At 51.5% G+C, this 25,744-nt stretch overlaps 3 protein-coding genes across 8 annotated transcripts in view; 1 reads left to right on the top strand and 2 right to left on the bottom strand.

The window, feature by feature from the left end:
- Window positions 1–6,435: 6,435 nt before the first annotated feature.
- Eva1b (eva-1 homolog B) lies at window positions 6,436–8,201 on the top strand. Its single transcript, XM_052717987.1, has 3 exons — window positions 6,436–6,942; window positions 7,185–7,346; window positions 7,555–8,201. The coding sequence occupies exons 2-3, from the start codon at window positions 7,280–7,282 to the stop codon at window positions 7,983–7,985; spliced, it is 498 nt and encodes a 165-aa protein (XP_052573947.1). The 5' UTR covers window positions 6,436–6,942; window positions 7,185–7,279; the 3' UTR covers window positions 7,986–8,201.
- A 110-nt stretch (window positions 8,202–8,311) lies between these two features.
- Window positions 8,312–22,876, bottom strand: Sh3d21 (SH3 domain containing 21). 2 transcript variants are annotated; one of them, XM_052717983.1, is made up of 13 exons: window positions 22,610–22,876; window positions 22,257–22,375; window positions 21,784–21,839; window positions 21,651–21,696; window positions 21,415–21,515; window positions 21,231–21,317; window positions 19,932–19,974; window positions 10,633–10,726; window positions 10,493–10,542; window positions 10,307–10,401; window positions 9,329–10,167; window positions 9,182–9,245; window positions 8,312–9,102 (listed from the first exon to the last, which is right to left on the bottom strand). In XM_052717983.1, the coding sequence occupies exons 2-13, from the start codon at window positions 22,342–22,344 to the stop codon at window positions 9,040–9,042; spliced, it is 1,626 nt and encodes a 541-aa protein (XP_052573943.1). In that variant the 5' UTR covers window positions 22,345–22,375; window positions 22,610–22,876; the 3' UTR covers window positions 8,312–9,039. The 2 variants fall into 2 exon arrangements, with proteins under 2 accessions (XP_052573943.1, XP_052573944.1); XM_052717984.1 differs by lacking the exons at window positions 21,415–21,515; window positions 22,610–22,876 and having other exon boundaries at window positions 22,257–22,314.
- Window positions 22,877–23,871: 995 nt separating this feature from the next.
- Thrap3 (thyroid hormone receptor associated protein 3) overlaps window positions 23,872–25,744 on the bottom strand; it is a 40,111-nt gene continuing 38,238 nt past the window's right edge. For all 5 annotated transcript variants that reach the window (XM_052717978.1, XM_052717981.1, XM_052717982.1 and 2 more), the window contains one exon: window positions 23,872–25,447. In XM_052717978.1, coding sequence (XP_052573938.1) covers window positions 25,226–25,447 — 222 coding nt within the window. In that variant the 3' untranslated portion in view covers window positions 23,872–25,225. The remainder of the gene's footprint in view (window positions 25,448–25,744) is intronic.

Raw genomic sequence — 25,744 nt, 5'->3', positions numbered from 1 at the left:
CATGCATGCCTTTAATCCCAGCACGCGGGAGGCAGAGCCAGGAGGATCTCTGTGAGTTCGAGGCCAGCCTGGGCTACTGAGTGAGTTCCAGGAAAGTCACCAAACTACACAGAGAGACCCTGTCTCGAAAAACAAACAAAAAAAGACCACGACCAAAAGCAACTTGCAGGGAAAGGGTTTATGTCATCTTTCATCTGTAATCCATCGTTAAGGGAAGTCAAGGCAGGAACCTAGAGGCAGAAACAGAAGCAAAGCCATGGAAGAATGCTGCTTTCTGGCTCGCTCAGATTGCTTTCTTATACTCCCCAGGGCTACCTGCCCAGGAGTGGCACCGCCCACAGTGGGCAGGGCCCCTCCACATCAATCAAGAAAAGGCCCCGCGGGCTTTCCTGCAGGCCAATCTGATGGAGGCATTTCCCAGGTGAGGTTTCTACTTCTCAAAGGACTCTAGCTTATGTCAACAAAAAACTAGCCAGAGCAGTTGACCCCCTGTCAACCTCACACGCAAATACAGCACAAACCATAACCTTCCTTTTCTTGTTTATCTCCAGGAACTCAAGTTAACCTTTTTAAAAGATATTTATTTATTATGTATACAGTATTCTGCTTGCATGCCAGAAGAGGGCACCAGATCTCATTATAAACGCTTGCGAGCCACCATGTGGTTGCTGGGAATTGAACTCGCCCTCTCTCCAGACCTCAAGTTAATTTTGTTGTTGTTTTTCAAGACAGGGTTTCTTTGTGTAGCTTTGGAGCCTGTCCTGAACTTGCTCTGTAGACCAGGCTGGCCTTGAACTCACAGTTTTTTTGTTTGTCTATTTGATTGGGTTGTTTTTTTGGTTTTTGTTTTGTTTTGTTTTGTTTTGCCAGCCTGGTCTACAGAGCGAGTTCCAGGACAGTCAGGGCTACACAGAGAAACCTGGAAAAAACCAAAACAAAAACAAAAAAAAAAAAAGGAAAGAAAAAAACCAAAACAAACCCAGTACTGCTTGAGAGACTCCAAGAAGTTCAGCTGCCAGCACAAAGTACAGCCTTGGGCTCCTCTGAACCACACACAGTTCAGGTGTGCTGACGCTGAGGAACCTTTCCTTCCCAGAAGATCCTGCCTCAGGGATGCCAGTTTCTTCCTAATCACAGCTGTTTTCTCAGCTCAGAGCAGCACCAATTGTCTCAGTAAAACAAAGGTTTCCCTTCAGTGGTTCTCTTGTTAATCACGGCTGATTCTTCATCCTGCTGACCAGGAACTGCTAGCACATGAACAGCCAATAAGAGGGACTGGACTCTCAAACCTCCCTCGGAAACATCACAGTCTGTGCTCTTAACTGCTGGGCCACCTCTCTCCTCGAAACATCACAGATCTTTTGTTATTGTTTTTTTCGAGACAGGATTTCACTGTGTCGCTCTGGCTGTCCTGGAACTCGCTTTAGATGAGGCTGGCCTTGGATTCACAGAGATCCTCCAGCCTCTGCCTCCCGAGTGCTGGGATCAAAGTCATGTGCTACCACTGCCCAGCTCTAATAGGGGGATTTTTACAGTTGACATTTCCCGCTTCTCAGATAACTCCAGCTTCTGTGACATCAACAGAAAACTAACCAGCACAGTGAACTTGGGTGGGTGAGGCAGGAGGATTGCCACAAATTCAAGGTTAGTGTGATCTACGTATTGAACTCAGTGCCAGTCTGGGCTACATAGTGAGACACTGTCTCAAGATGCTGAGGCAGGAGGATATCAAATTCAAGGCTAAGCCTGGGCAACTAGTGAAACTCTCAAAAGTGAAAGGTGGACTGCAGCTCTACTCAGTTGTAGAATGCTTGCCCAACACAAGGGGCCCCGGGTTCAAGCCCCAGTACTAAATAAAATCACAACAGAAAACAAGTGTGCATCTTTTTCCTGATCACAACCTTGAAAGGCTGTGGTCCCACACTTGATGAAAGGCAGGGGCCTAAATTCTCCCCACCTTAGCCTCTCCACTCCACCGAAGCCTCCTGATTCTCAGCAAGTCAAGAATGTTTCTCCCCGCTGGCCCCTGGCTCCTCTGCTCTGTTCTTCCGCCACCCACCCATGTCAGGGAAGACTCGGAACGGGCTTCCTCAAAGCCTTCGCTCCATGTCCACTGCTCTCCTGGAACTCTGCCTGGTTCCCTGTTCACCAACCACCATATGTTCAATTAGTGACCATCTCTCCCCTACTCAAATGTCAAGACCCATAAATGGCATCAGGAAAACTGTCCCAATTAGGGGTTGCCATTAGCAGAGCAGAGGGCCAGAGACCCCAGGCAACCCATAGACAGGCAGATTCTACATCATGCACAATAGAGAAAGGACTTTATCAGAGCCTGGAATCTAACTCCATTTCACAGATAAACGGGAGGAATTTGGGTCTACACAGTACAGTGAGTTTTCTGGGAATTTTTGTTTGTTTTTTACTTTTTCAGACAGGCTTTTTCTATGTTTAACAGTCCTGGCTGTCCTGGAACTCGCTTTGAGACTGGGCTGACCTCAAACTCACAGAGATCTGCCTGCCTCTGGATCCTGAGTGCATGGATTGTGGGCCACCACGCCTAGCTATTTCCTGGGAATCTTAACTGCTGCGTAAAGTGGAAGGAATTTGTACTTCATGCTGTTCAGAACTTTACTAATCACAACACACATCACCCCGCAGCAATGTTCCAGCATCAGTCACACACATGACCATCACTCTCTTAGCAACAGACCACTATACAAATGCATGCCATTTTTAAAAAATATATTTATTTATTTATTTATTTATTTATTTATTTATTTATTTATTTATTTATTTATTTATTATTTATTTATTTATTTATTTATTTATTTATTTATTTATTATGCATACAGTGTTCTGCCTGCATCCCTGCAGGCCAGAAGAGGGCAGGCACCAGATTTCATTACAGATGGTTATAAACCATCATGTGGTTGCTGGGAATTGAACTCTGGACCTCTGGAAGAACAGCCAGTGCTCTTAACCTCTGAGCCATCTCTCCAGCCCCACATGCCATTTTTTAAAAAATATTTTTTTCATTTCGTATCCATTGGTTTTGCCTGTATGAGGGTGTTGGATCCCTTGGAACTGGAGTTACAGATGGTTATAAGCTGCCATGTGGGTGCTGGGAATTGAACTCGGGTCCTCTAGAAGAGCAACCAGTGCTCTTAACCACTGAGCCAACTCTACAGCCCCCATAGATGCCATTTTTATAGCATAGGACAAAATGGAAGCTGGTGCACTAGCTGAGTTTCATTTCCAGAGCATGAACAGCACAGTAGGAAGCAGCCAGAAGGGCAGCTGAGTGTCTTACTGTGACAGACTCCTCTGCTGCACTCTGTCTCTACACAAGTTCAAAGCCGGGCTCCACTGTTTGCACCTATGTGACCCTCCAAGCAACATGACATCTCTATGCCTCTGTCAAATAGGAGCCGCCTTACAAACTGCATGGGAAAATGTCCGCTCCAGGGACAGGGCATTTCCTACCTATTACCATTACCCTTCCCTGAGCAAACTTTTCTCCAGGATCCCCTTCCTAGCCAGTGAACTAGGCGCTGGGGGCACGGGGACACTGAGAAACTTGACAAGCTGCAGGAGGCCCTGTGTGAGTCCCCTTTTCCCACCTCTCTAAGACCCTACTCTTCTAGTGGGGGACATCTGAGGGTGAGGGTGGAGCAGCCAGGGCCAGCTCCATGGGCTGAAGTAGGCAGTGACTGACTCCCTGCTGGAGAAGCTAGGGCCCTGAGGCCTCTTCCAGTCTGGATCCCTCAGCCCCCTAACCTGCCAAGACCTGTCTTTCCTGTTTCCTCTCTGGGCCTTCCAAGACAACAAATCCCTGATCTCACAAGCAGATGGGAGGGCAGAGATGGGCCAGCCAGAGGACAAGGGGCCAGGGGAGTAGAAGAGTCCTGGTCAAAGAGGCAGACTCTGCAGGTGGATGGGCAGGATGCAGGCTAGATGGGCAGACAGGAGACATTCCAGCCACGAAGAAGAAACAAGTTGGCCGCACGCACAGAACTATGGGTGGCAGAGGCAGGCAGCCGGCCACTGTGGACAGCCATCTCAGCCAAGGGCTTTCGGTACCTTCTCCAGAACTTTGAATAGCTCTCTACTTCTCAGAGTCATCAGGGCCACCATGCCACTTCGTGATTAACCACTGTGGAAGGTAGAGCATCCCAGCAGTGTGCATCCCTCTGCAGGGTCCAGCAACCATTTCAACACTCCCTTTGTTCCAGCACAGCCTGTTTCCCCAAGGCTGAGTCACATCTAACCCAGATAGGGACACACAGATCTGCTAGGCACAGTGATGCAGACCACTTTGCAGAAGTCTACCTCAAACCTCACACCCTATTCATATGGACCCTCACAGAGAAGAGGTGTGTGCCCACAAACTTAGGTATGGACTATTGTACAAGCTAAGCTGCAGCACACACTAACATGTACGTGGTTGGCAGACCATGGTGTTCAATACATTCCCAACACTAGCTACTCTCTATGTGTCCAACCAGCCAGTCACACACATGCCTTAGAGAAGCAGAGATGAGCCCATGGTCATCCACGGGCATCACTGACGATACTGAAATGTTGCCCCAGCCTGGGTATTGATTCTGGTCCTAACTCTACCTCTCAGCCCCATATAACCCAAAGGGTCACATCCTTGCTCATGCCTGGTTTTTCTCCAACCTCTCTGGTTTGCTGTTGAGGATTCTTCCTCCAGAAGACCCCTCAATGTCAGTGTTCAGGGCTCAGGCCCCAGAAAGACTCCCTCCTCCCTGTTCTCTTGAACTGGGTGACCCACCTATTCCCAGGATGCTACTCATATGGTCTCTCCTTGCTGGAAATGGTATTTGGGGGCTGGGGCTATCCCTGCCTCTCTAACACCCACACCCAGGGATCTAGTGGGTATCATGAATCTGGAATCTAAAATCCAACTCTCACCTCTTGTGCCCTGGGAGAAAAATAAACAAACAAACAAACAAACAACGTGCTGCCCCCAAGACTTTCTTCTTCGGTTGCACAGCCCAAGATCAAGGCTAAATTCCTCTTCACTCAACACCACCTCCACAAAGGAACTCCCTTCAGGACACAGCCTGCCTTCCCCTCCTTCTGGTTAAGCCCCAATACCTGCCAGGCTGCTCCCCGTCTTTTCTGCCTCCATTCCTGACCTGCTGTGGCCTAGCCTACCTTGAGCCAATTCGGAAGTCTTTCCAAAGTGTGGAGTGGTTATGACACTCCCTTACTTAAGAGCCCAGGGGCTTATCAATTCACTCACAATGACACCCAAGCTCCTGAGCGATCTGTGAAAGCTCCTGTGACTGTGAAAGCTCCTGCGTGGTCTCACACCAGCCACCCTCCTCTATGCCCTTGCACCACGCATGCTAGCTCTCTGCAAGCCAGGAACGCTGCCACTCATGCTCCTGTCCCTTGTTCCTGCCTAGACACTCTCCCCCGATCTTGTCATGGGTGCTTTCTCCTCAGGACTCAGCTCTTACCTGGGGTGTTCCTGTAAGAGCTGCCCAAGATGTTCCCCATCGCATTAATGAACTCCACCACCTCCTCAGCCGCTCACTGCCTCAAAGGGCTTATAACCTCTTTATTCTGAATCTCCATTCTTAGGAGGGGCCAGGCATCTACGAAGGGGGGGCGGGGCTGTTCTCATCCCACACTGAAACGCTGAAGCAGCATTATAGGCAAAAAGGTAAGTACACATGAGCCAAGAGGCCTCTCTATGCTCACAGAGCAGACTAAACACTCACAAATACACCCAGGTGCGGGGCAGCTCACTCCTTTCTCCATCTCCTCTTGCCCCCTACTTGAACCCAGGCTGGCCTGGGGGAGTCCGGGAGTGGGGTCCTGCAGCTTGGACAGGGAGGGGGTTAATGGCCCTCAGGCCTCAGGCAGCGCCTACAGCTATGCCTGCAATTTCCTCTCCTCATTCTTTCCCTCCTCCTTCCCAAGATTCCCGCCAAGAAGGCCTCCCCCTCACCCAGCATAGGGAGGGGAAGTGGGGGGTGGGTGGGGGGTGGCCAGACGACTAGGCAGAGAGAAGAGGCCAGCTGCAGATCCCCCGGCACACTTCTGTAGAAGCCTTGAGCCCAGGTGGAAGCACACGTGTGAGTCTGGGCAGGTCCAGCGGGCCAGGCAGCTAAGACGTCCCCTGCACTTGCAGAGGCAGGGCCCCGCTGGGGTCTGCAGTGTGCTGGGCCTGGCTCACCGCCGAACCCTACAATCATTAACCTTGGGTGACCACAGCAGCTGGACACACTCAGCCAGGCCACTGGGAGGAGGGGCTGAGAGAGCCTCTCTCCCAGGAGGGCCAATGAGGACGTGGGGGTGCCGGCTGACTCCACGGGGGGCTAGGAAAGGGCCGGAGGGACGAAGGGGTTTGGGCCCGCCCCATCACAGGAGGAGCCAGGGACGGGGGAAGTAGTGTGGAGCCTGCGCCCTACGGCCAGAGGGTTGTCGGTTCAAGTCCTGCCCATGTGGCAAAGGTCTTCAAGATCTTTATGACTCAGTTAACTTCAGCTGGAGATTTAATGACAACCACATTCTGGGGTTGGTAGGTTTAAAAGAGGAACGTCTCGGGGGGAAGGAGGGTACCTCCGGCGCCCAGGCCTTAGGGATGTTTAGTAACTAATGATGTTGTTGTTAGTACTGGCGGGGGCGGCCCCCGTGAGCGGCCTCCCCAGCGGCTTCCTGTAGGGGAGCAGGGGCCGCCCCCTCTCCCCTTCCTCCAGGCGCTCTTCCTCCCGCCTCTCCTCCCCGCCCCGCCCCGTCCCTCCTCTTTCCTCAGAGGAAACTTTCCGCCGGCTGGTCCATCGGCGTGTCCGGCCGGGCGCACCACGGTGCGAACCGAGTAAGGCGGACGGGGCGGCCCCGCCCGGGTGTATGCAGCCACCGGGGAGACGCAACTGCCGGGGGCAGGCAGCGGGACGCTGACGGGTGAGCGAGCAGGGCCGAGGCCCCCTGGGCGGAGGGGTGCAGGAGGGAGGCGGCAGGGGAGCCCGAGGGGGCACCGCCTCGTCCTTCCGTGCGCTGGGCCTCTCCTGGGGACCCCCACGAGGGGGCGGAGCGTGTGCGGCCTCTCCGCCGCTCCCCGGGATGAAGGGGCGTCTGCAGGGGAGCAAGGACTCTTAAGCAGAGCCCCGATCTGCGACCAAATGAGGGGAACTGCTCTCCCCCAGGGTGGAGCTGCCCGAGGAGGAGTGAGCGCCCTGGGCCCTGGAGGACCTGACCTGGCTGACCTCCCAGGCCGACAGGCGAGCTGAGCCCCAGCACCATGGATGCCCCGAGGAAGGACATGGAGCTACTCAGCAACAGCCTGGCGGCCTATGCACACATCCGAGGTGAGGGCCAGGCCTGGGAGCGCGGAGCCCGTCCATCATAACCCAGGCAGCCCTCCACTCCCAGATGCTCACCCTCAGTGCATCCCCAGATGCCTGTCCTCTGCTGCCCTTCCGTTCTGTGCCCCAAGCTTAGACCCTGGATCTCTCCCAGATGGGACGACTCCAGCTTGTCAGGCCCCCTCTCTGACCTTCGCTCCCTGCTTCCTAGCTAACCCTGAGAGCTTCGGCCTCTACTTCGTGCTGGGCGTCTGCTTCGGCCTGCTGCTGACCTTGTGCCTGCTAGTCATCAGCATCTCCTGTGCGCCTCGCTCGAGGCCCCGGGGCCCTGCTCTGCGCCGGGACCCTCGCGGCAGCACCCTAGAGCCGGAGGATGAGGATGACGAGGATGAGGACACCGTGACGAGGCTGGGCCCCGATGACACACTCCCGGGCCAGGAGCTCTCTACCGAGCCCGACGGGCCCCTTAGTGTCAATGTCTTCACGTCAGCTGAAGAGCTGGAGCGCGCACAGCGGCTGGAGGAACGTGAGCGAATCCTGCGGGAGATCTGGCGCACCGGGCAGCCAGATCTGCTGGGCACCGGCACGCTCGGGCCCGGAGCCTCGGCCACAGGCACGCTGGGCCGCATGCACTATTATTGACACACGACCCCACAGCATGGGTCCCTGCGTACTGGACATGGGACTGAACCCAGTGCTGCCCCAGGGCCTTCAAACTGCCTCTGCCCTGATTCTCCTGGTGCTATTGAGCGTGAATCGCCGCCTGCTAAGCACTCTTCACTGGGCAGGTGTGGGTGGGAAAAGAATGCCAGGTCCCACCTTCTCCTCCTGGTAATAATGAATGACCAATGAAAGCTAGTCTCAGTGACTCAGTCTCTCATTCAGCAGGCCCCCCGGGCTCCAGCCTTGCAGGGGAGTCCCAGGGATGTGGGTCTCACTGCTTTTGCTAGTTGCATCCCCTCTGGGTGTGCATCCGGTGCATGCTTGTGCTCACCTCACAGACCAGAGAACCAGACCGAGACACGCCTCTTGCAACTGAACACGGGACAGGTATTACAGGCATTCCTCACAAATTCCTTACTAGCCAGCAGCGCTTGGACAGATGTCACCTAGTCCCCTGCCCTATGACCTGGCCTGGGATGTCACTGCAGTCACACAGGGAAGCCTAAGGCTCAGACCTTGATACTAATTCTCTTAGACTTAGTGCCTGAGCGAAGCCTGGAGTTCGCTTCTGGGCCGAATATCATTCCAAGTGAGTGGACACAGGAGTTCCTTTGGGCAGAGGCTAACTGGGAGGAGCTGGGCCCAGAGAAGGCTGGCTCCACCCCTCTAGCGCACAGCTGGGTTCCTGAATCCAGGAGGGTCTGGGCCCCTCCACCCTGCATCCAGCACAGGGCCAGCGTCCGAAGGAGACTACCCCCGCCCCCAGCCATCCGGTGGATAAAAATAGCCTTGCATAGGCCTTGAGAATGGTAATGGGAGCCACATGTTGGCCAGATGTGCCCAAGAGAGAGCGCCAGGAATGCGGAGGGCGGTGTGCTGACTGGCGGCCCCGCCTCACACGGACCAGGCTGGTCTAAGAGTTCAGAGTTTTTACTTCCTTGGAGTTTCTCAAAGCTTTGTGCAAGGACAGGGGTGGCCCGAGCAGGATGGATGTCCCCTCCAGGTCGGGCTGAGGTTCTGCCTGAGCCCGCCCTCATTCTGTCTGTGTCTGAGCGTGTTTGAAGGACTTCTGGGTCCTCTGCGGCGTTGTCTGAACCTAGTCGGGAGAGGGCATGAGGGACCAGAGCCACTCACTGGCTACTGCCCTCCCCCGCCTGGGTCCGCATTTCACCCACCTCCAGCGACTGGAGCTTCTCCCTCTGGGTCTTCAGCTCCTCCCAGACATCACTCAACTTCTGTCTGTGGATACCAGGTTCAGGTGAGACACTGGACCCTTCCCGTTGTCCCCCGCCCCACCCCACTCTGCATTACTGCCCACTTACTCCATCTTCAACTCCAGACGCTCCAGCGCGTTCTTTAGCGACCCCACCTCTTTCTTTAACGATGTTACATCTGTATCATCATTCTTGCTTTTGGAAGAAGTTAGTGAGACCACGGGATGAAGCGTGGGAGCTTCTTCAGGGTCCGGAATCTGCTTGATAATATGTGGCACTTGGGGAGTGGGGACTGACTCTTTCGGGGGCACCTGCTTTTGGGGACCCACCCCTTCAGAAGGCGGCTCTTTGGGGAGTGTCTCTTTCAGGGTCGTCTCATCTTTGCCTGGTAGTCCCTCCGGAAAGGTGGCTTCTTCCTCCACGGCAGACTCATCCTTAGCCCTGGAGTGGGCTAGGGAGCTGTCCCCGTGTTTCATCATACAGCATCTAGACAGTTGAGGGTGCTCTCCTGGCACCTGGATGTCATTTGGAGGTGCAAGGGACTCGGACCCCTCTGTGGTTTCTTCTTGAGGCAAATGCTGGCACTGAGTGTTGTCCCTAGAAGGGTCCTCTTCAAAAAGCATGTGCTCTGGGGTCAAGATCTTTACCAGTGCAGGGGTACTGTCCGCATGAAGGGCCACCTTTGGGTCAACGGTTTCATCCTTAGCTGGGGCTTCTAGAGCAGGAGCCTCATCCACAGAAAGGGCACTCCCTGTACTGGCAGCCTTGTCTACAGTGGTATTCTCTGCAGTGGGAATTTTGTCAGAATCCAGGGCTTTCTCTGGAACAGGGTTCTCTGGAGTGGAGACTTTGTTGGGAGCCAGGATCTTCTCTGGGCCAAGGGTCTTATCTGGAGTGCGGGTTTTATTTGTGGAGGGGGCCTTTCCCGGGCTTCTCTGGTCATCCTCCTGTGGTGATGGTAGGGATGAGGTCTCAGTTGGCAGGTGGATTCCTTAAAGGAGCTTCCTTGTTCCCCTTGGGATCTTTCACCTTTACACAACACACCTCCTCCCAGGAATCCCTTCTCCCATATATCCGGCCCCTCACCTGATTGAATACAGAATGCTTTTGGGAAGTCTGGGTTCTGGATCGCTTTCTCCCTGGTTGCCTGGGTCCCCCATTGAGGAAGCTGCCATTGAAGCCTATGAGAGCAGAACTTCAGAGACCCAAGCTCATCCACCCCTGTCCCTCAACACATCCCTGTCTTCTCCACTGTAGGAAGGGAGCCCTTACCGGTGTCTCGGGAGGGGCGTTTCTGGCTGTCCCCACTGGGTGTAGATGTCCTGGAACATATCTCCATCAGCAACACAAGACGGGGTGGAAAGGGTTTCTCCTCTGTACCGCCCTCCTCCCTGGTACCCCCACCTCCTTACTTGGTTTTGTTAGGTGCCGAGGCAGCTGCTGCCACCCTCTTGACAGAGGGTAAGGATGTTTTGGGCATCAGCTTTTTTGGTTCCTTAATAGGAGCTGGGAGGAGAGAGAGGAGTAATGTCCATCTGCCTAAGTCCTTGGTCATGTAGGTCTTGTGCTGTGCACAGAAGCCTGATGGGAGATGAATTCCATCTGACTTTGGGGGATTACCTTGGGCTTAGGGAACTATGGAACACCCCACTGTGTAGCACCCCAAAGGAACACAGCAGATATGTATCAGGGAAGGCTTTGTGGGGGAGATTCTATCCTGCCAGGTTTTGATCTGCTCTTTGAAGACCTGTCCCCTGCTTGGTGCCCATAACAAGTTCTCTCTCTGGTTCAGCCTTCATTTCTTGTTAACCTCCCCCCCCTACACACACACCTTTTTTTCCCCAAGACAGAGTCTTACTTTGTAGCTCTGGCTGTCCTAGAACTCACTATGTAGACCAGGGTGGCCTTGACATGCAGAGACCTGCCTCTGCCCCCCCAAGTGCCAGGACTAAAGGCGCTCCACTATACCCAGCTTTAATTTCCCCTTTCTAATCTCACTGACTTCTATTACTGTCTCACACCTTTTATGTGACCTCACCCAGTCTTCAGGGTTTAATCATCATCAATAAACCGATGATGCCCAAATCTCCATCTCTGGGACCACTGTGAACTCTCAGTCATGGCCAGCTGCCCTGTCACCAAGGTCATGAGCTCAAAGGATGAAGAGATTACACAGAGACTAGGTCGCAAAAAAACAGTTCAGCCCCTACAACATGGTATCTAGATACAAGTTCCTGTTTCCCATACCCCAGCCCGAGCCTTCCTCGTTTCTATTCTCATGATAAGGCTGTGAGGAACTGGCTTTGATTTTTGCTTTGTTTTGTTTGTTTTTTGAGACAGGGTTTCTCTGTGTAGCCCTGGCTGTCCTGGAACTCACTCTGTAGACCAGGCTGCCCTAGAACTCACAGAGACCAACCTGCCTCTGCATCCTGAGTGCTGGGATGAAAGGTGTGTGTACTGCACCCACTAAGAACAGAAACACATTCTGAAACAGGGTCTTACTATTTATTGTTACCCAGGCTGGGCTCAAGTGATCTTCCTGATACCTACAAGTAGCTAGAAATATAAGTATAACCAGGACAGCCAGCAATAGTATAAATTTTTCATTTTTTGTTGTTATTCTGTTTCTGTCTTTTGAGACAAGGTTTCTCTGTATAGTTCTGGCTATGCTGGAACTCAAAAAAAAATTTTTTTTTTGAGACAAGGTTTCTCTGTGTAACAGCCCCTGGCTGTTCTCAAACTCCGTAGACCAGGCTGGCCTTGAACTTACAGAGACCCACCTGCCTCTTCCTCCTGAGTGCAGGGATTAAAGGTATATGACACCACCTCCCAGCACAATTTTTAATTTTTAAGTAAACCTTCTAAATATCTGTGTGTGCTTATGTACATACAGGTGTGTAGGGCTGAGGCCAACTGAGTGCAGGGAGTCATTCCTCTCCTACCCTGTGAGTATCCGGGATCAAACTCAAGGTCACCGGGCTTGAGGCCTTTACCTGCTGAGCCACCTCCCCAGCCCTCCAGTCTACAGTCTTAAATGCAGTGATCTGGATGTCACGGTGCATGCCAGAATCCCAGCCTCCTCCAGGACGTGGCGTTAGTGAGAATGCTGGGCGTTCAAGGCCAGCCTGGGCTATGTTGTAACACCTTGTCTAAAAAATATATATATGTAAAAAAAAAAATCTCAACAGCCAGGCGCACACCTTTAATCCCAGCACTCGGGAGGCAGAGGCAGGCAGATCTCTGTGAGTTCGAGACCAGCCTGGTCTACAGAGTGAGTTCCAGGACAGCCAGGGCTACACAGAGAAACCCTGTCTTGGGGGAAAAAAAAAAAAGTAGACAAATGGAGCCCTGAGGCTGGAAAGTGTCACCCTAGTGTTATTTCTGTGGCTGTGACAATGTCTTGATAAAGGCAACATCGGGAGGAAGGGGTTTGTCCAGCTTCCAGGTTAGTTTATTACTGTGAGGAAGTCAAAGCAGGAAACTTCAGATCTGCAGACAAGAGCAGAGAGAGAATAAATACACAGATCCTTCCTTCCCCGCTTGCTGTCTCTCTGCCAGCTTTCTCCTCTAAGGCAGCTCTGGACTCCCTGCCTCGGAACAGCATGACCCACAATGCACTGGGTCTCTGTCAACAATCAAGACAGCACAGGTGGTGAAGTGGGCGACTGCTCTGGCTCCTGAGCTTGGGGCCTGTGAGGTGGAGCAGGGTCCCAGGCCCTGCTCCCTGAGCTTACCAACAGGCCCAAAGCTCAGTCGTCCTGTGCCACCTTTCCTTGGGAAAGCCACGTGGCTGGTGGGAATCGGTGTCCTCTGGCTGCTGGCAGAAACAAAACCAAATCCTCCTGGAAATCTTTCTGAAGGCTTGCGAGGCTCCCACAGCTCACATCAAGTCATGAGCTCATAAAGGCAAAAAAAAAAAAAAAAAAAAAAACAAAAAAAAAAACCCCAAAAAACCACGCCATAGGGCCGGCCACTGTGAGCAGTCAACAGACCCAACTCATCACACGTACGGGAATCACCAGGTCACATGGCACAACCAGGTAAGAAATACCGGGAATTAAGGCTGTATAAGCCACACAGGGATTATCAGGAGGAGCCGGCTGTGAAAAGCAAACAGCAGACTTCGTAACTACAGATGACAGCAGCATTCCTGGAAAAATACACAGTGCAAGCCCATGACCTACATGTGTACAGACAGGATTTAAAGTACAAATTAAACAGCAGAGGAGACACAGCCAAAAGCTAGAGAGAGAGCCGGGCGGTGGTGGCGCACGCCTTTAATCCCAGCACTTGGGAGGCAGAGCCAGGCGGATCTCTGTGAGTTCGAGGCCAGCCTGGACTACCAAGTGAGTTCCAGGAAAGGCGCAAAGCTACACAGAGAAACCCTGTCTCGAAAAACCAAAAAAAAAAAAAAAAAAAGCTAGAGAGAGAATTACTAAACGAGAAGGGAGGGATGATTCAGACCAAGGTTCTCAGCGAGGCGGTGCCTATGTCCTCTCCAGGAAGGCAGCTAAGAAGATGGACATAGGACAAAATGAGCATGTCTGTGTTCCAGACACCGTCCAGGGCATCGAGGTAATGTGAGAAGAGTTTCTGCTCCATAGTGTTCCTCCCTGTGGCGGCTCACCCCTTCCCCCAGCATGGTCCACAGAATGGGTCTGCGGTGCAGGGTAGGGAAGGGGTGCGGGTGGGTTCGGGGGCTGTGAGGAGCAGCCACTTCACTACAGTGAAGGCAGCTCGCTCGTGTGACTCCCCCCAACACAACCAACACAAGAGTAGATGAATGGTTCTTCATCAGAACACAAAACTGCATCAAAGGGCAACGTTAACTAAGGATGGCTGGGGGCGGGAGAGACCGCTCAGCAGGTAAGAGCACTAGCTGCCCTTCCCAAGGTCAGGGCTTCAATTCCCAGCCTCTGTATGACTGTTCACAACCATCTATAATGTCAGTTCCAGGGGATCCGATGCCCTCTTCTGGCCTCCATAGGTACTGCATGCATGCAGTACACAGACAGACATCCAGGTAACATACCCATGCACATTAAAACAGAAAAAAAAAAAAAAAGATGACAATAAAATGAAGATAGGAAAAACTTTTACAAAATACTTATTTTACTTATTATTACTATCGATACCATCATCATCATCATCATTATTTTTGGTGTACTGGGGGTGGAAGCTAGGGCCTGCCTCATGCTTGCCAGACAAGGGTTCTATCACACAGCTGTAGCTCCAGGCTTAGCCTTTCATCTAGAACATAAAGAACTCCTGAAACTCAGTAGTAAGGAACACAACCCAACTGGAAAGCGCCCACAGAGCCAGTAAACACGAAAAGCTTCTCAGTGCCTCCAGCACTCTGGAGGCAGAGGCAAGCAGTAAGTTCAGGAGCCAGCCTGATCTACAGAGCTAGTTCCAGGACAGCCAGGGCCACACAGAGAAACCCTGTCTTCAAAACAAAACAATCAAAGCTTCTCAGGACCATGAAGCCCCAGAAGAGGGCAAATCCAAACCACAAGCTGCCCTTTGGTCCACCAGCACAGCTCTAATGAAGACATCAACAAGCATCTATGTGAGTATGGAGAACCTGAGATCTTCATACACTTGCTGGGAAGAGGACCGTGAGTTCAAGGCTAGCCTGGATTAATTGGTGAGACCCTGTCTCAAGATCCAAGGCCTAGGGATGTAACGCCATGTCAGAGCACTTGTCTAGCACACACGAAGCCCCGGGTCTCCACATTGAAATGAAGGTGTGGTGGGGCTGGAAAGATGGCAAGTAGTTAAGAGCACTGGCTGCCATTGCAGAGGCCTGGGGTTCAATACCCAACGTCTACATGGAGGCTCACACCCATCTGTAACTCTAGTTCCAGAGGATCCAACATCCTCTTCTGGCCTCCACAGACACCAGGCACAGTGTTGCACAGACATGCATGCAGGCAAAACACCCATACACAGAAAAATAATGAAGCCTTTCTCCCCTACCCCTCCAGACAGGGTTTCTCTGTGTAGCTCTGGCTGTCCTAGAACTTGCTCTGTAGACCAGGGTGGTCACAAACTCAGAGATCCACCTGCCTCTGCCTCCCAGGTGCTGGAATTAAAGGTGTGCACCACCACAGCCCAGCTTCAAAACTAAGTTTTTATTTTTATTAAAGGTTTTTTTTATATTTTTTTTTAAAGATTTATTTATTATGTATACACTGTTCCGTCTGCACATATCCCTGCAGGCCAGAAGAGGGCACCAGATTTCATTACAGATGGTTGTGAGCCACCATGTGGTTGCTGGGAATTGAACTCAGGACCTTAGGAAGAGCAAGCAGTGCTCTTAACCTCTGAGCCATCTCTCCAGCTCCAAAACTAAGTTTTTAAAGAGAAAGAAAAAAGGGTGAGGAGCAAGAAAGAGAACCTAGTCAGCAATGTGCTTGCTATGGAAGCCGGAGGACGTGCAGCCTACATAAAAAGCTGGGGCATTGAGGTGCATGCTTGTGATCCCAGAGCCTGGGAGGTGGAGACAGGATCCCCGGGGCTCACTGTCTAATCAGCCTAATCTCATGGGCAAGCTCCAAATCCTAGAGACCTTGCCCTCAAAACCAAAGGTGGTGGGTGCTTCCCATGGTACCTTTCCCACTCTCCTGAGTTCTCACTTCTCCTTAATAAATATTAATGAACCTGTGCTTACTCTGCTCAAAAAGGGAAAAAGAAAGGTAGAGTGACAGTGGGAAGATACTAAAGTCAACCCCGGGCCTCTGCATGTGCACAAGCGGGTGAGTACATCCTCATAGCCACAGGCACACACCACACACACACACCACACACACACACACCACTCTTCTACTGAGGACTATGGTTAGTGGGTAAAGCACCCGCCGTGCAAGTGTGAGGACCAGAGTTTGGATCCCCAGAACTCACATAACATGCATCTACAATCCCAGGACTCAAGGGCTGGAGAGATGGCTTAGTGGCTAAGTGTACTTACTGCTCTTTGCAGAGGACCTGGGTTCGATTCCCAGCATCCATACCAGATGCGAACATGCATATAAACACATAAATACAACCCAGCACGCCTACATCAAGATGGAAGGTGGAGACAGGAGACTACCTAGAAGCACAAGGGACCCCATCTCAAACAAGACAGAGGATGAGGATGGACGCCCAAGCCTCCACACCCACGCCATGGGACACACGCACCTGCACTAACACAGAAACACTTGCACACACAGAGATAAAGTTCTACTGATCTCATTCATAACATGGGCAAATTAGTGGGAAAACATCGCGTCTTTTCAAAAGATTCAGATAAACAATTTGGGAAAATTCAATGCCAATTTTGGATAAAATCCCTAAGGATACAGGCTTGAGACACAGTTCAATGACAGAGTGGTGGCCTAGTATCCAAGAGGTCCTGAGTTCAATTCCTCAGTACAAACAAAACCAACCCTAGGTAGAAATAGAATGAGACAGAGAAAACATTACTGCTGGAAGGGAAGAGGGAAGCATCCATTTGCAACCAGGCGTGCTGGGATGCCCCTGTAATCTTAATATTGGGAAGTGGGCAGATTAAGAGTTCGAGGTCAGCCTGGGGCTCCATGAAACCCTATCTCAAAAGAAACTAAGAGAGAAAGTAGATGGAAGCAAGCCATAAACAGAAAACCTAGAAAGACAGATCTCGGGGGGGAGGGTCTGGGGAGGTAGGGTCTTGTCATGTAGTTCTAGCTGACTAGGAACTCACTGTGTAGACCAAGCTGACATCAAACTTGCAGCAATCCTCCTGTCTCCGCCTCCAAAAGTGCTTAAGATTGCAAGCGTGACAGGACTAGTTTCGAGGAGCTGAGTTTTTCTTTTAATTTTTTTTTGATTTATTTTCTTACGTGTATGAGTGTTCTGCCTGCATGCATGTATATATGTGTGCACATGTGTACATAGTGACGGCAGAGGGTAGAAGGGGGTCAGAGTTTCTAGAACTGGAGTGAATGGATGGAGTTAGGTCCACCGTGTGGACAATGGGAACCAAACCTGAGTCTTCTGCAAGAACAAGTGTTCTGAGCCAGGCAGCGGTGGTGGCGCACGCCTTTACTCCCAGCGCTTGGGAGGCAGAGGCAGGTGGATCTCTGTGAGTTCAAGGTCAGCCTGGTCTACAGAGCAAGATCCAGGACAGCCAAGGCTACACAGAGAAACCCTGTCTCAACCCCCTTCTCCCCCCCAAAAGAGGCTGAACATTCATATCACTTTCCAGCATTTTGGCTACAACACTGAACACTCAGGGCTGGAGACAGACGCAGTGATGAAGAGCATCGGCTGTTCTTCTAGAGGACCAAGTTCAGTTCCCAGTACCGACACAGTGGCTCCCAACCATGGGTAACTAAAGTATAGCAGGGGATCTGATGCCCTCTTCTGGCCTCTGTGGACACTATCCATGTAGTACAGAGACACACAATCGGTGTAAACCAACCAACAAACAAAAGTGTTGAGTCATGTTTTCAAATACTAGGTATGGTCATTTAAGGTAATAGTTCCAACTTATAAATTTTACCGTATCAAAGTGTTTCTTTCCAAAAACTGTGTTTTATTTGAGATACTTTGGTTACATTCATTAAATAATGGCTCTCGCTCCCTCTGTTCTCTCCTGCCCCCCTATCTCTAGCTCCCTCTTTCTCTGCATATGCTTCTTCCCCAGGCCTGGCTCTTTTGTCCCCCCTCTTCCTCCTAATAAAGCTCTGAAAAAAAACAAAAACAAAAACAAAAACATGGCTCTCTAAAGAACCTCGGATCAGCTTCAGCTTCTGGGCAGCTACAGTATGGGATCTGTGCCCTCCTCCACAAACAATGCTGCTCCCACACCAACAAACCCCAACTGGTTTGAGATGGAGCCTAGAGGCGGGGACCACAAAAACTTCAATCACAGGCCTCCTCCTGTGACTGGGCTTCTGGATCCCTCTTTCCTCCTCCTTATTATTCTTATGTTTGTACCCTGTCTCTTAAATGTTGTATTTACTACACTTCGCCCTATACCCAAACAAAATGCTCCGCATGAGTTCTCCAAATAGTTCTCACCCTACAAACAGCTCCATTGGACCCAAAACATCTGCAAAAAGGCCTCTTAGCCGGGCGGTGGTGGCACACACCTTTAATCCCAGCACTCGGGAGGCAGAGCCAGGAGGATCTCTGTGAGTTCGAGGCCAGCCTGGGCTACCAAGTGAGTTCCAGGAAAGGCGCAAAGCTACACAGAGAAACCCTGTCTCGAAAAACCAAAAAAAAAAAAGGGCCTCTTAGACGCCATGGAGACACTCTGGCTACAAGGGACCTTCATCCCTTTAACCCCAGCCAGACATCCGTCCCATTTTTCCCTCCTTCCTTTGATGCAATAGTCTTGGCAATGGGACCAGTCACTGTCACCTTGAATCAACTCTATGCCCACTTTCTCTCACAGACCCACTCCATCCCCCCCCCAGCTCCCCCCTCCCCCAACTTTCCCAGAAAATCTCTCCGTCCTACTCTGTAACCAAACCGTCTGCTTACAGCCCTCTAATAATTATTTTCCAAGTCTTTTCAGGAATATAGGACAACTGCCCGAACCATTGAAGCTGACGATCAAGTTTCCCTGCTGCCACATGCCCAAAGGACCCCTCTTCATGGACCGCCCCCTGACAAATTGTCCCTCTTCAGCAGAAAACAACTATAACATCCCTGCCCTTCATTTATTATTTCTTTTATTTTTTAATTTTTTTTTTTCTGTCTCACTTTGTAGCACTGGCTGTCCTGGATCTCGCTCTATAGACCAGGCTGGCCTCAAACTCACAGAGATCCTCCTGTCTCTGCCTCTCAAGTGCTGGGATTAAAGACGTGCGCCACCACTATCTGGCCAACATTCTTTATATCCTCTCAGAGTTAGGAATGATAGTTTCCTGCTGAAAAGACTACATTTCCCAGCTTCCCGTGAGGACTGCTAAAGTCATTTTCATGACTCCATGAGGGGCCACATCCCATCTTCTGGAGGCATTTTGGCCATCTGCACATGAGGTGACAAAGATGCCCTCTTGCCGTGAATAAACATGACTGCCTAAGACCAGACCAAGTCTCTCTCTCCCCTCTCTAGGGGGACCCTTCGATAATCTAACGACAGCAAGCATCTACTCACCTGTGGACTTTGATGCATAGATCTAAGGCTGCAATATAGAGTTCAGTGGTAGAGCGCTTGACTACTTTGTGCAAAGCCCTGGGTTTGATCCTTACCACCACCACACCAGGCTAAGTGACAGTCAGTGCCAAGACCCACACAGAAACATGAGCATATGGACACACACAACTGGACTCACACAGGGTTCACATAGTTCTTACAAGAGCCTTGACTCTTCCTCCCCCCGGGGGGAGGACAGGGGAGGACGTTCCTATGGTGTATTGGACCAGTGCGGAACAACAAGTCTTTATGGACAACCAGAAACTGATAGGTCGGGGCTGGAGAGATGGCTCTGAGGTTAAGAGCACTGACTATTCTTCCAAAGGACCTGGGTTCAATTCCCAGCACCCACATGGCAGCTCACAACCTGTCTGTAACTCCAGTTCCAGGGGATCTGACCTTCTCACACAGACATACATGCAGGCAAAACACTAATGTTTGTAAAATAAAAATATATAAAATAAAATAAGAAACTGATGGGTCTCCCATAGAACAGCCCCTCCACCCCATGCTCCCCAGACACTGACCTAGCTCCTCACTTACCTGACTCCCGAGTTATAATTTTCCGTGGGATCAGCTTCCTGATCTAGATAAAAAAGAAATATGAGAATCCAAGAACAAGTCCCAAAACTTCTAGGTCCAGCCTCATTTAGGGGTGACCCTCTAGCTGAGTTCAAGGAGTTCCATAATGTATTGTTCTGTTTTTTTCTTTTGTTTGTGTGTATAATGTGTGCACTATTGTGTAGGCAAGAGGTTGAGATAGGGAATCTTGATCCCTCTTCTACTTAATTCTTTTTTTTTTTTTCTCCCCCAAAACAGGGTTTCTCTTTGTAGCTCTGGCTGTCCTGGAACTCTGTAGACCAGGCTGGCCTGGAGATCTGCCTGTCTCTGTCTCCCATGCACTGGGATTAAAGATGTGTGTGACCACCACCACCACCACCACCACCACCACCCACAAAAATAGAGAGAAAGAAAAAACAAAGATGTGTGTGCCTAATTTTTTAAAATATTTATTTATTTATTACATATTTACGTATACAGTATTCTGCCTGCATGTGTGCCTACATGCCAGAAGAGGGCGCCAGATGTCATTATAGATGGTTGTGAGTTACCATGTAGTTGTTGGGAATTGAACTCAGAACCTTTGGAAGAGCAGCCAGTGCTCTTAACCTCTAAGCCATCTCTCCAGCCCTCTGCCTAATTCTTTAGGGCAGAATCTCCCAATCAAATGCAGAGCTCACCAATATGGTTTGCTCTGCCTTACTACCTTCCTGAGGCTGGAAACACAGAGGTGCTGCCATGCCCATTTGCCATTTCCATGGGTTCTGAGGGATCTGAACAAACACTTAAGCCTGAGCCACATCTCTTGAGCTTATCCCTAGATGTTTTTAGAGAGTTCTGCGTCCCTTTAGTGATCCAGCAAATGCCATGATCCCCGACTTTTCTTTTTCCTATTTTTTTAAATCTTTTTTTTTTTTTTTTTTTTGGTTTTGAGACAGGGTTTCTCTGTGTAGTTTTGGTGCCTGTCCTGGATCTCGCTCTGTAGACCAGGCTGGCCTCGAACTCACAGAGATTCGCTTGGCTCTGCCTCCCGAGTGCCGGAATGAAAGGCGTGTGCCACCGCCGCCTGGCCTTTTTCCTATTTTTTGAGTCAGGGTTTCTCTGTGTAGCCCTGGCTGTCCTGAACTTGCTCTATAGACCAGGCTGGCCTCCTATTCAGGAATCCGCTTGTCTCTACCTCCCCAATGCTGGGACTAAAGGGGTGCACCACCGTACCCTGTTTCCTGACTTTTTTAAAAACTAGCCTTCTCTCTGCCCTGCCAGTGTCTGGTTCATACTCACTGGGGGTGGTGGTAGTACAAAGTTGTCTGGAAACACTCCTCTTCGGCCTTGGCACTCGCCTTCCCACCAACCCTTATCCTCTGTTGTCTGGTTGAGAAACAAGCCAGTAGGGAGATGAGCCTCATTCAAGTCCTTCTTGCCTGGGTCCCCCTCCGTACCCTTCTGTACCCCCCAATCCTCACACCTTTCTCAGAACTTTCACCAGGTCCCCCTTGTGCAGCGCCAGCTCATCCGGGGCCTCAGGCTGGTAGTCAAACAGGACCCTGCAGGTCTCAGGGCAGGGGACTGAGAGAAGGACATTCTACTGTGGAGCCTCCTCCCCCATCAGCCAGTGGCTCCCTCCAACTACCTACCTGATTCCCCTCCCACAAGGCAGGGTGTGGCCTGGCACCGTGGGAGGGGATCTGGCTAGCCGCTCACCTGTCCGCAGGTAGTCTGGAGGGCTGTCATAAGTCAAGCTGCTCAGCTAGGAGAGGCAGAACAAAGGAAGACTGAGATGAGCCTGGAGCCATTTTAAGAACTCCCTGGCTGTGTCCACCCTGACCCACTTTACCTTAGGAGGCCTTGGTGGATTAGGGATGATTGAAGGCATGTCTGTGTTTCCAAGGCCTGGAGAGGGACAATGAGGTTAGGGAGGGGCTAATATTTAGCTAGGTCCCGGGAGGGAGAGGGCCAAAGGGGTCAGCAGGGTCAGGAAGGTCACTGGGAAGATCACTGAAGATTGCAGAGTCTGGTCCCAGGGGATCACAGGGTCACGGTCTCACTTGGGGGCCCACTGTCCAGCAATTCCACAAAGTTGGATGGGAAGGCTCCCAACTGCCCGTTCTTCTTCCCCAGCCACCAGCCGTCCTCAATCTGGGGAGGGGGAAGGATGTGGGAGCATCTGGTTCTGTCCCAGAGTCACTGAAAGGATCAACTTCTGCCCAGCTGCCTCCCTTCCCATCGCCCCCACCCTCCCGTCACTCTCCTCCGTTTGTGAAGAGCTCTAGCATTTCTCCAGGTCCTCTCACCATCGCACCCCCTCACCTCCTTTATCACTTCCACAATCTCCCCAATTTGAAGCTTCAGCTCGTCTGCCTGCTCTGGATTGTAGTTGAAGTTCACTTTGCACCATCTTTGGGGGCCCCGAGAGTTGATGGATTGACCTAGGCCAGACAAGCAGGGGAGCAGCTGGAGCAGGTGGCCCTGTCCACTGGGGAAGGGGCGGGCCCTCCGCGCACGCCCTTTAGTAGCTTCAAGCCCCGCCCTTTAGCGGCCGGAGCATTGTACTTGGAGCCAATCAGGGGGCCGCCCAGTAGCTCCGCGGCCCCTCCCACAGTCGTCACGCCCCACGCGGGCAGTGATTCCCCCCCACACCAACCAGCCCCAGCCCGACTCACCGCGGCGGCGCGCATAGCGCGGTCTGGGCTCAGTGATGCCCCGCAGGGCCTCGGGAATCTCCTGGGAAGATCGCATGGGGGCGGCATTCAGCTGGAGGCCCGGGGCTGGACCGGGCCCGCTCCCCGCTCCGCCTCGCCCGCACCAGGCCTCACCTGCACCAGGCTCTTGGGAAAGACACCGCGGTGGCCCCGCAGCTCCCCATGCAGCCAGCCCCGGGCAGCCCCTGCGCGAACCTGCCGGACCACGTCCCCCGGCGCCAGGCTCAGCTCGTCCTGCGTCTGCGCACGGTATCTGGCCAGGACCAGGACCTCTGCGGGCGGAGGGCTGGCTAAGAAAGGCTGGGGGAACGTCCCTGGACGTTCAGAAGAGCCACCCCGAGACCCGCACACATACCCATGACTTCTGGGGACCCCTGCACAGCCTGTGAGGCTGGCGGTTGAGTATTGGGAGCTTGGAGGGCGGGCCGCGCCGCCGGGCGGTAGACTGGATGAGGCGGGGACTCAAGTCATAGGTCAGGATCCAGGTGCTAGGAGTGGGCGGCCTGGCTCAGCAGGTTGGGCCCCAGTTCAGACCGAGTCGTCGTCCAGGGTCTCAGCCCAATGCGAGGTTGACAACTCCTCCTAAGGGCTCTTCCGCGACTACTAAATTCTACTTTGGCCACGTCTTTTATACATTTCCCGGCCCACCCTCTACTGGCTTGCAAGTTCTTAGCTGCAGGGGAAGGTGGGGATAGGTACATACCAGGGCGGGGCTATTCCAGAGAAAGCGCCCCAGAAGTAGAAAGTGGTAGCTATGGCCGGTGTATTCCAAACTTCAGAACCCCCCTGGTGGAGCCTTGATTTATTTGAGCCTGGTTGGGTTTCTGACAGTCGTTACAGATTCTCCTTTAGCGAAGGCAGGAAGAACCAAGTCTAGTCAAGCCCAGGGCTGGCAAGAGTCTGAAGGTGAGGGCTCACTCACCAAGGGGCCAGGCTCACCTGTAAATAATCTTCCCGCTGGGTGAATATACAGCGGCCATTTCACTGCAACCTTGACCCCTGCCTCAACAGGAAGGAAGCCAAAGTCCTTGCTCCTTGCACTACAGGGAAGTTTGGTTCTTGGTTATTAAAAGCAGAGAATGCAGGGACTCCTCTGAGAACAAGAGGCGCTTCTCCCCGGGAAAGAAGAGCGGACTGTAGGTTTCCTGAAACTCGTGTGGGAGGTCCCTGCCACCCCAGGGCGGCTCATGCAGGCATGAGGACGACAACGAACACAGTCTATCCACATTGGTCACGTCATTTATTTATTGTTTTTATTTGCAGGAGGAGTTGAAACAAAAACTTAAGGGTGTTTTTCTTTTCTTCCCTAAACATGAATCATTCAAGTAAAACCAACTTAACTATAGAAATTAGCAAAGTAAGGGGAAGTAGTAACAACCCACGAGCAAAGGCTGGGGGAAGAGGAGGTGCAGTCGGCATAGACCACGTGCACAGAGACCATATGCACCGAGACCGTATGCTGTGTTTACCTGCTCGGGACCGCCTCCCTGGCAGGCAAGCACAAGGACCCTTTTATGAGGATGTTCCCCCTCAAACATCTGAAAGTGTTTCAACTCAAAACTTAAGGTTAAAACAAACAAACAAACCAAAAACACACAACCCCACAAACCACCCAGCCATAACCACCATCCTTAATCGATCATAGGAGTTTCTTTTCATTTTATAAAAAGATCAATAAAAAATATTGAAAAAATTCTTTTCTCATCTTATATTTGTAAAGATAATAGAATTCAGAAGTTTCTTAGAAAACAGACCAGAAACTGCCCTCCAGTTTCCCTCCCTTTGCTGAGGACCAGCAGGACTACAAAGTGGAGGATAGTGGCTGCTGGTGGAAAATGGGAAGCCCAGCCCAGGAGAAATCAGACAAGAGCAGGGTGCAAGGGGAGGCTGGGAGCAACTCCACATGACACATGGCTGTGCAGAAAGGGGAACGCAAGGTGGTCAGAAAGGCCTTAAACTCCTCCGTGACATACAAAACCGGTTTCTACAAAGATCCAAGCAGTTTGGTCCCAAACTGAGGCAAACACTTCAATGTTTATTCACATGCTTTGTTTTGTCTTAAGAATCAAAGTTGCCCAAATTAAATCTTTCTGCTAATATTACTACATATGCCTTAAAAAGAAAGAAAAAAGGAAAGAAAAAATATAAGGGATTTTTAAAAATCAGGACAGGAAAAGACTGAAAACCAAGTTCATCCTCTTAGCTCCAAATGAAATGAAATTAAGAAAACTTGGTTTCTAATAGGGAAAAAACAAAACAAAACAAAAAAACCCAAATCCAAGCATCAGCATCATTCTCCCTACCCTGCCCCCACCCCACACACCAACAACAAACAAGAAACGGCAGGAGCCCACTATTGTGGGCCACTCAAAACATGGGCCTGATCCTAGGCTGTGGCCAGCATCCTCTGTCCAGTGGGACAACACCAGGGATGTGTACTCTGCTGTCGTAGGGTTCTGTGTGGCTGGTGGGTTGTGGGGTGGGATTTGCAGGATCTTCTGGAGGCTCCCTGTTTAACTCCACCAGCCTCTCCCAGCGCCTTTCTCCCCTGGGCAAGGGCTCCATCGAGAGTGGCCCCTACTCAGCTGTGGGCTGTAAACTGTCCTTCTCTTCTCGGTTCTCTGTCCCACTCTCATCATCTTCAATTTCTCCTTCCTCCCCACTGAACTTGTCGTGGGCCCACTTGGGGCTGGTACTGGATTTCCGGAACATGAACCGACCCCGACCCCGGGGGAAGGCTCCTCGGCCACGGCCACGGCTCACCCACTTGTCACTGCCTTCACCTTCCCGGTCATCATGCTGCGAGGAAAGAGACGTCATCAGTGCCACTGCTCTTTCTGTGCCCTCCACACAGGCCAGAGCCTGTGCCCAGCCTCCTTTTCTGCCCTTCGCCCACTCTCCTACTCCAGAACTGCCAGAGACTCAGATCCAAGAGCACCGCTGGGTACCTAAGGAACTCTAAGGCAATAGTGTGGACATTACAACCAAGTGTTAAGAGTAACAGAAAACCTTGACAAAGCATCGAGACAGGTGTCAGCTCACTGAACTCTCCTGTCCACCCCGCCACTATCATTATCGTGTAATTGAAACTAGTTT

This window comes from Peromyscus californicus, unplaced genomic scaffold, assembly GCF_007827085.1.
Source record: "Peromyscus californicus insignis strain IS unplaced genomic scaffold, ASM782708v3 Scaffold_5__1_contigs__length_169319896, whole genome shotgun sequence".
Taxonomy (NCBI): Eukaryota; Metazoa; Chordata; class Mammalia; order Rodentia; family Cricetidae; genus Peromyscus; species Peromyscus californicus.
The sequence above is the reverse complement of the archived record's forward strand: the minus strand, read 5'-3'. Positions and strand labels throughout refer to the sequence as shown.

Bases quoted from the DNA above. Each gene is read 5' to 3' on its own strand.
- Eva1b (XM_052717987.1), top strand. From the start codon at position 7,280: ATGGATGCCCCGAGGAAGGACATGGAGCTACTCAGCAACAGCCTGGCG. The intron at 7,347-7,554 runs GTGAGGGCCAGG...CCTGCTTCCTAG, and splicing joins GGCCTATGCACACATCCGAG to CTAACCCTGAGAGCTTCGGC.
- Sh3d21 (XM_052717983.1), bottom strand. From the start codon at position 22,344: ATGGTGCAAAGTGAACTTCAACTACAATCCAGAGCAGGCAGACGAGCT. The intron at 21,697-21,783 runs GTAAAGTGGGTC...TGCCTCTCCTAG, and splicing joins ATCCACCAAGGCCTCCTAAG to CTGAGCAGCTTGACTTATGA. The intron at 10,727-19,931 runs GTAAGTGAGGAG...CTCTCCTCCCAG, and splicing joins AATTATAACTCGGGAGTCAG to CTCCTATTAAGGAACCAAAA.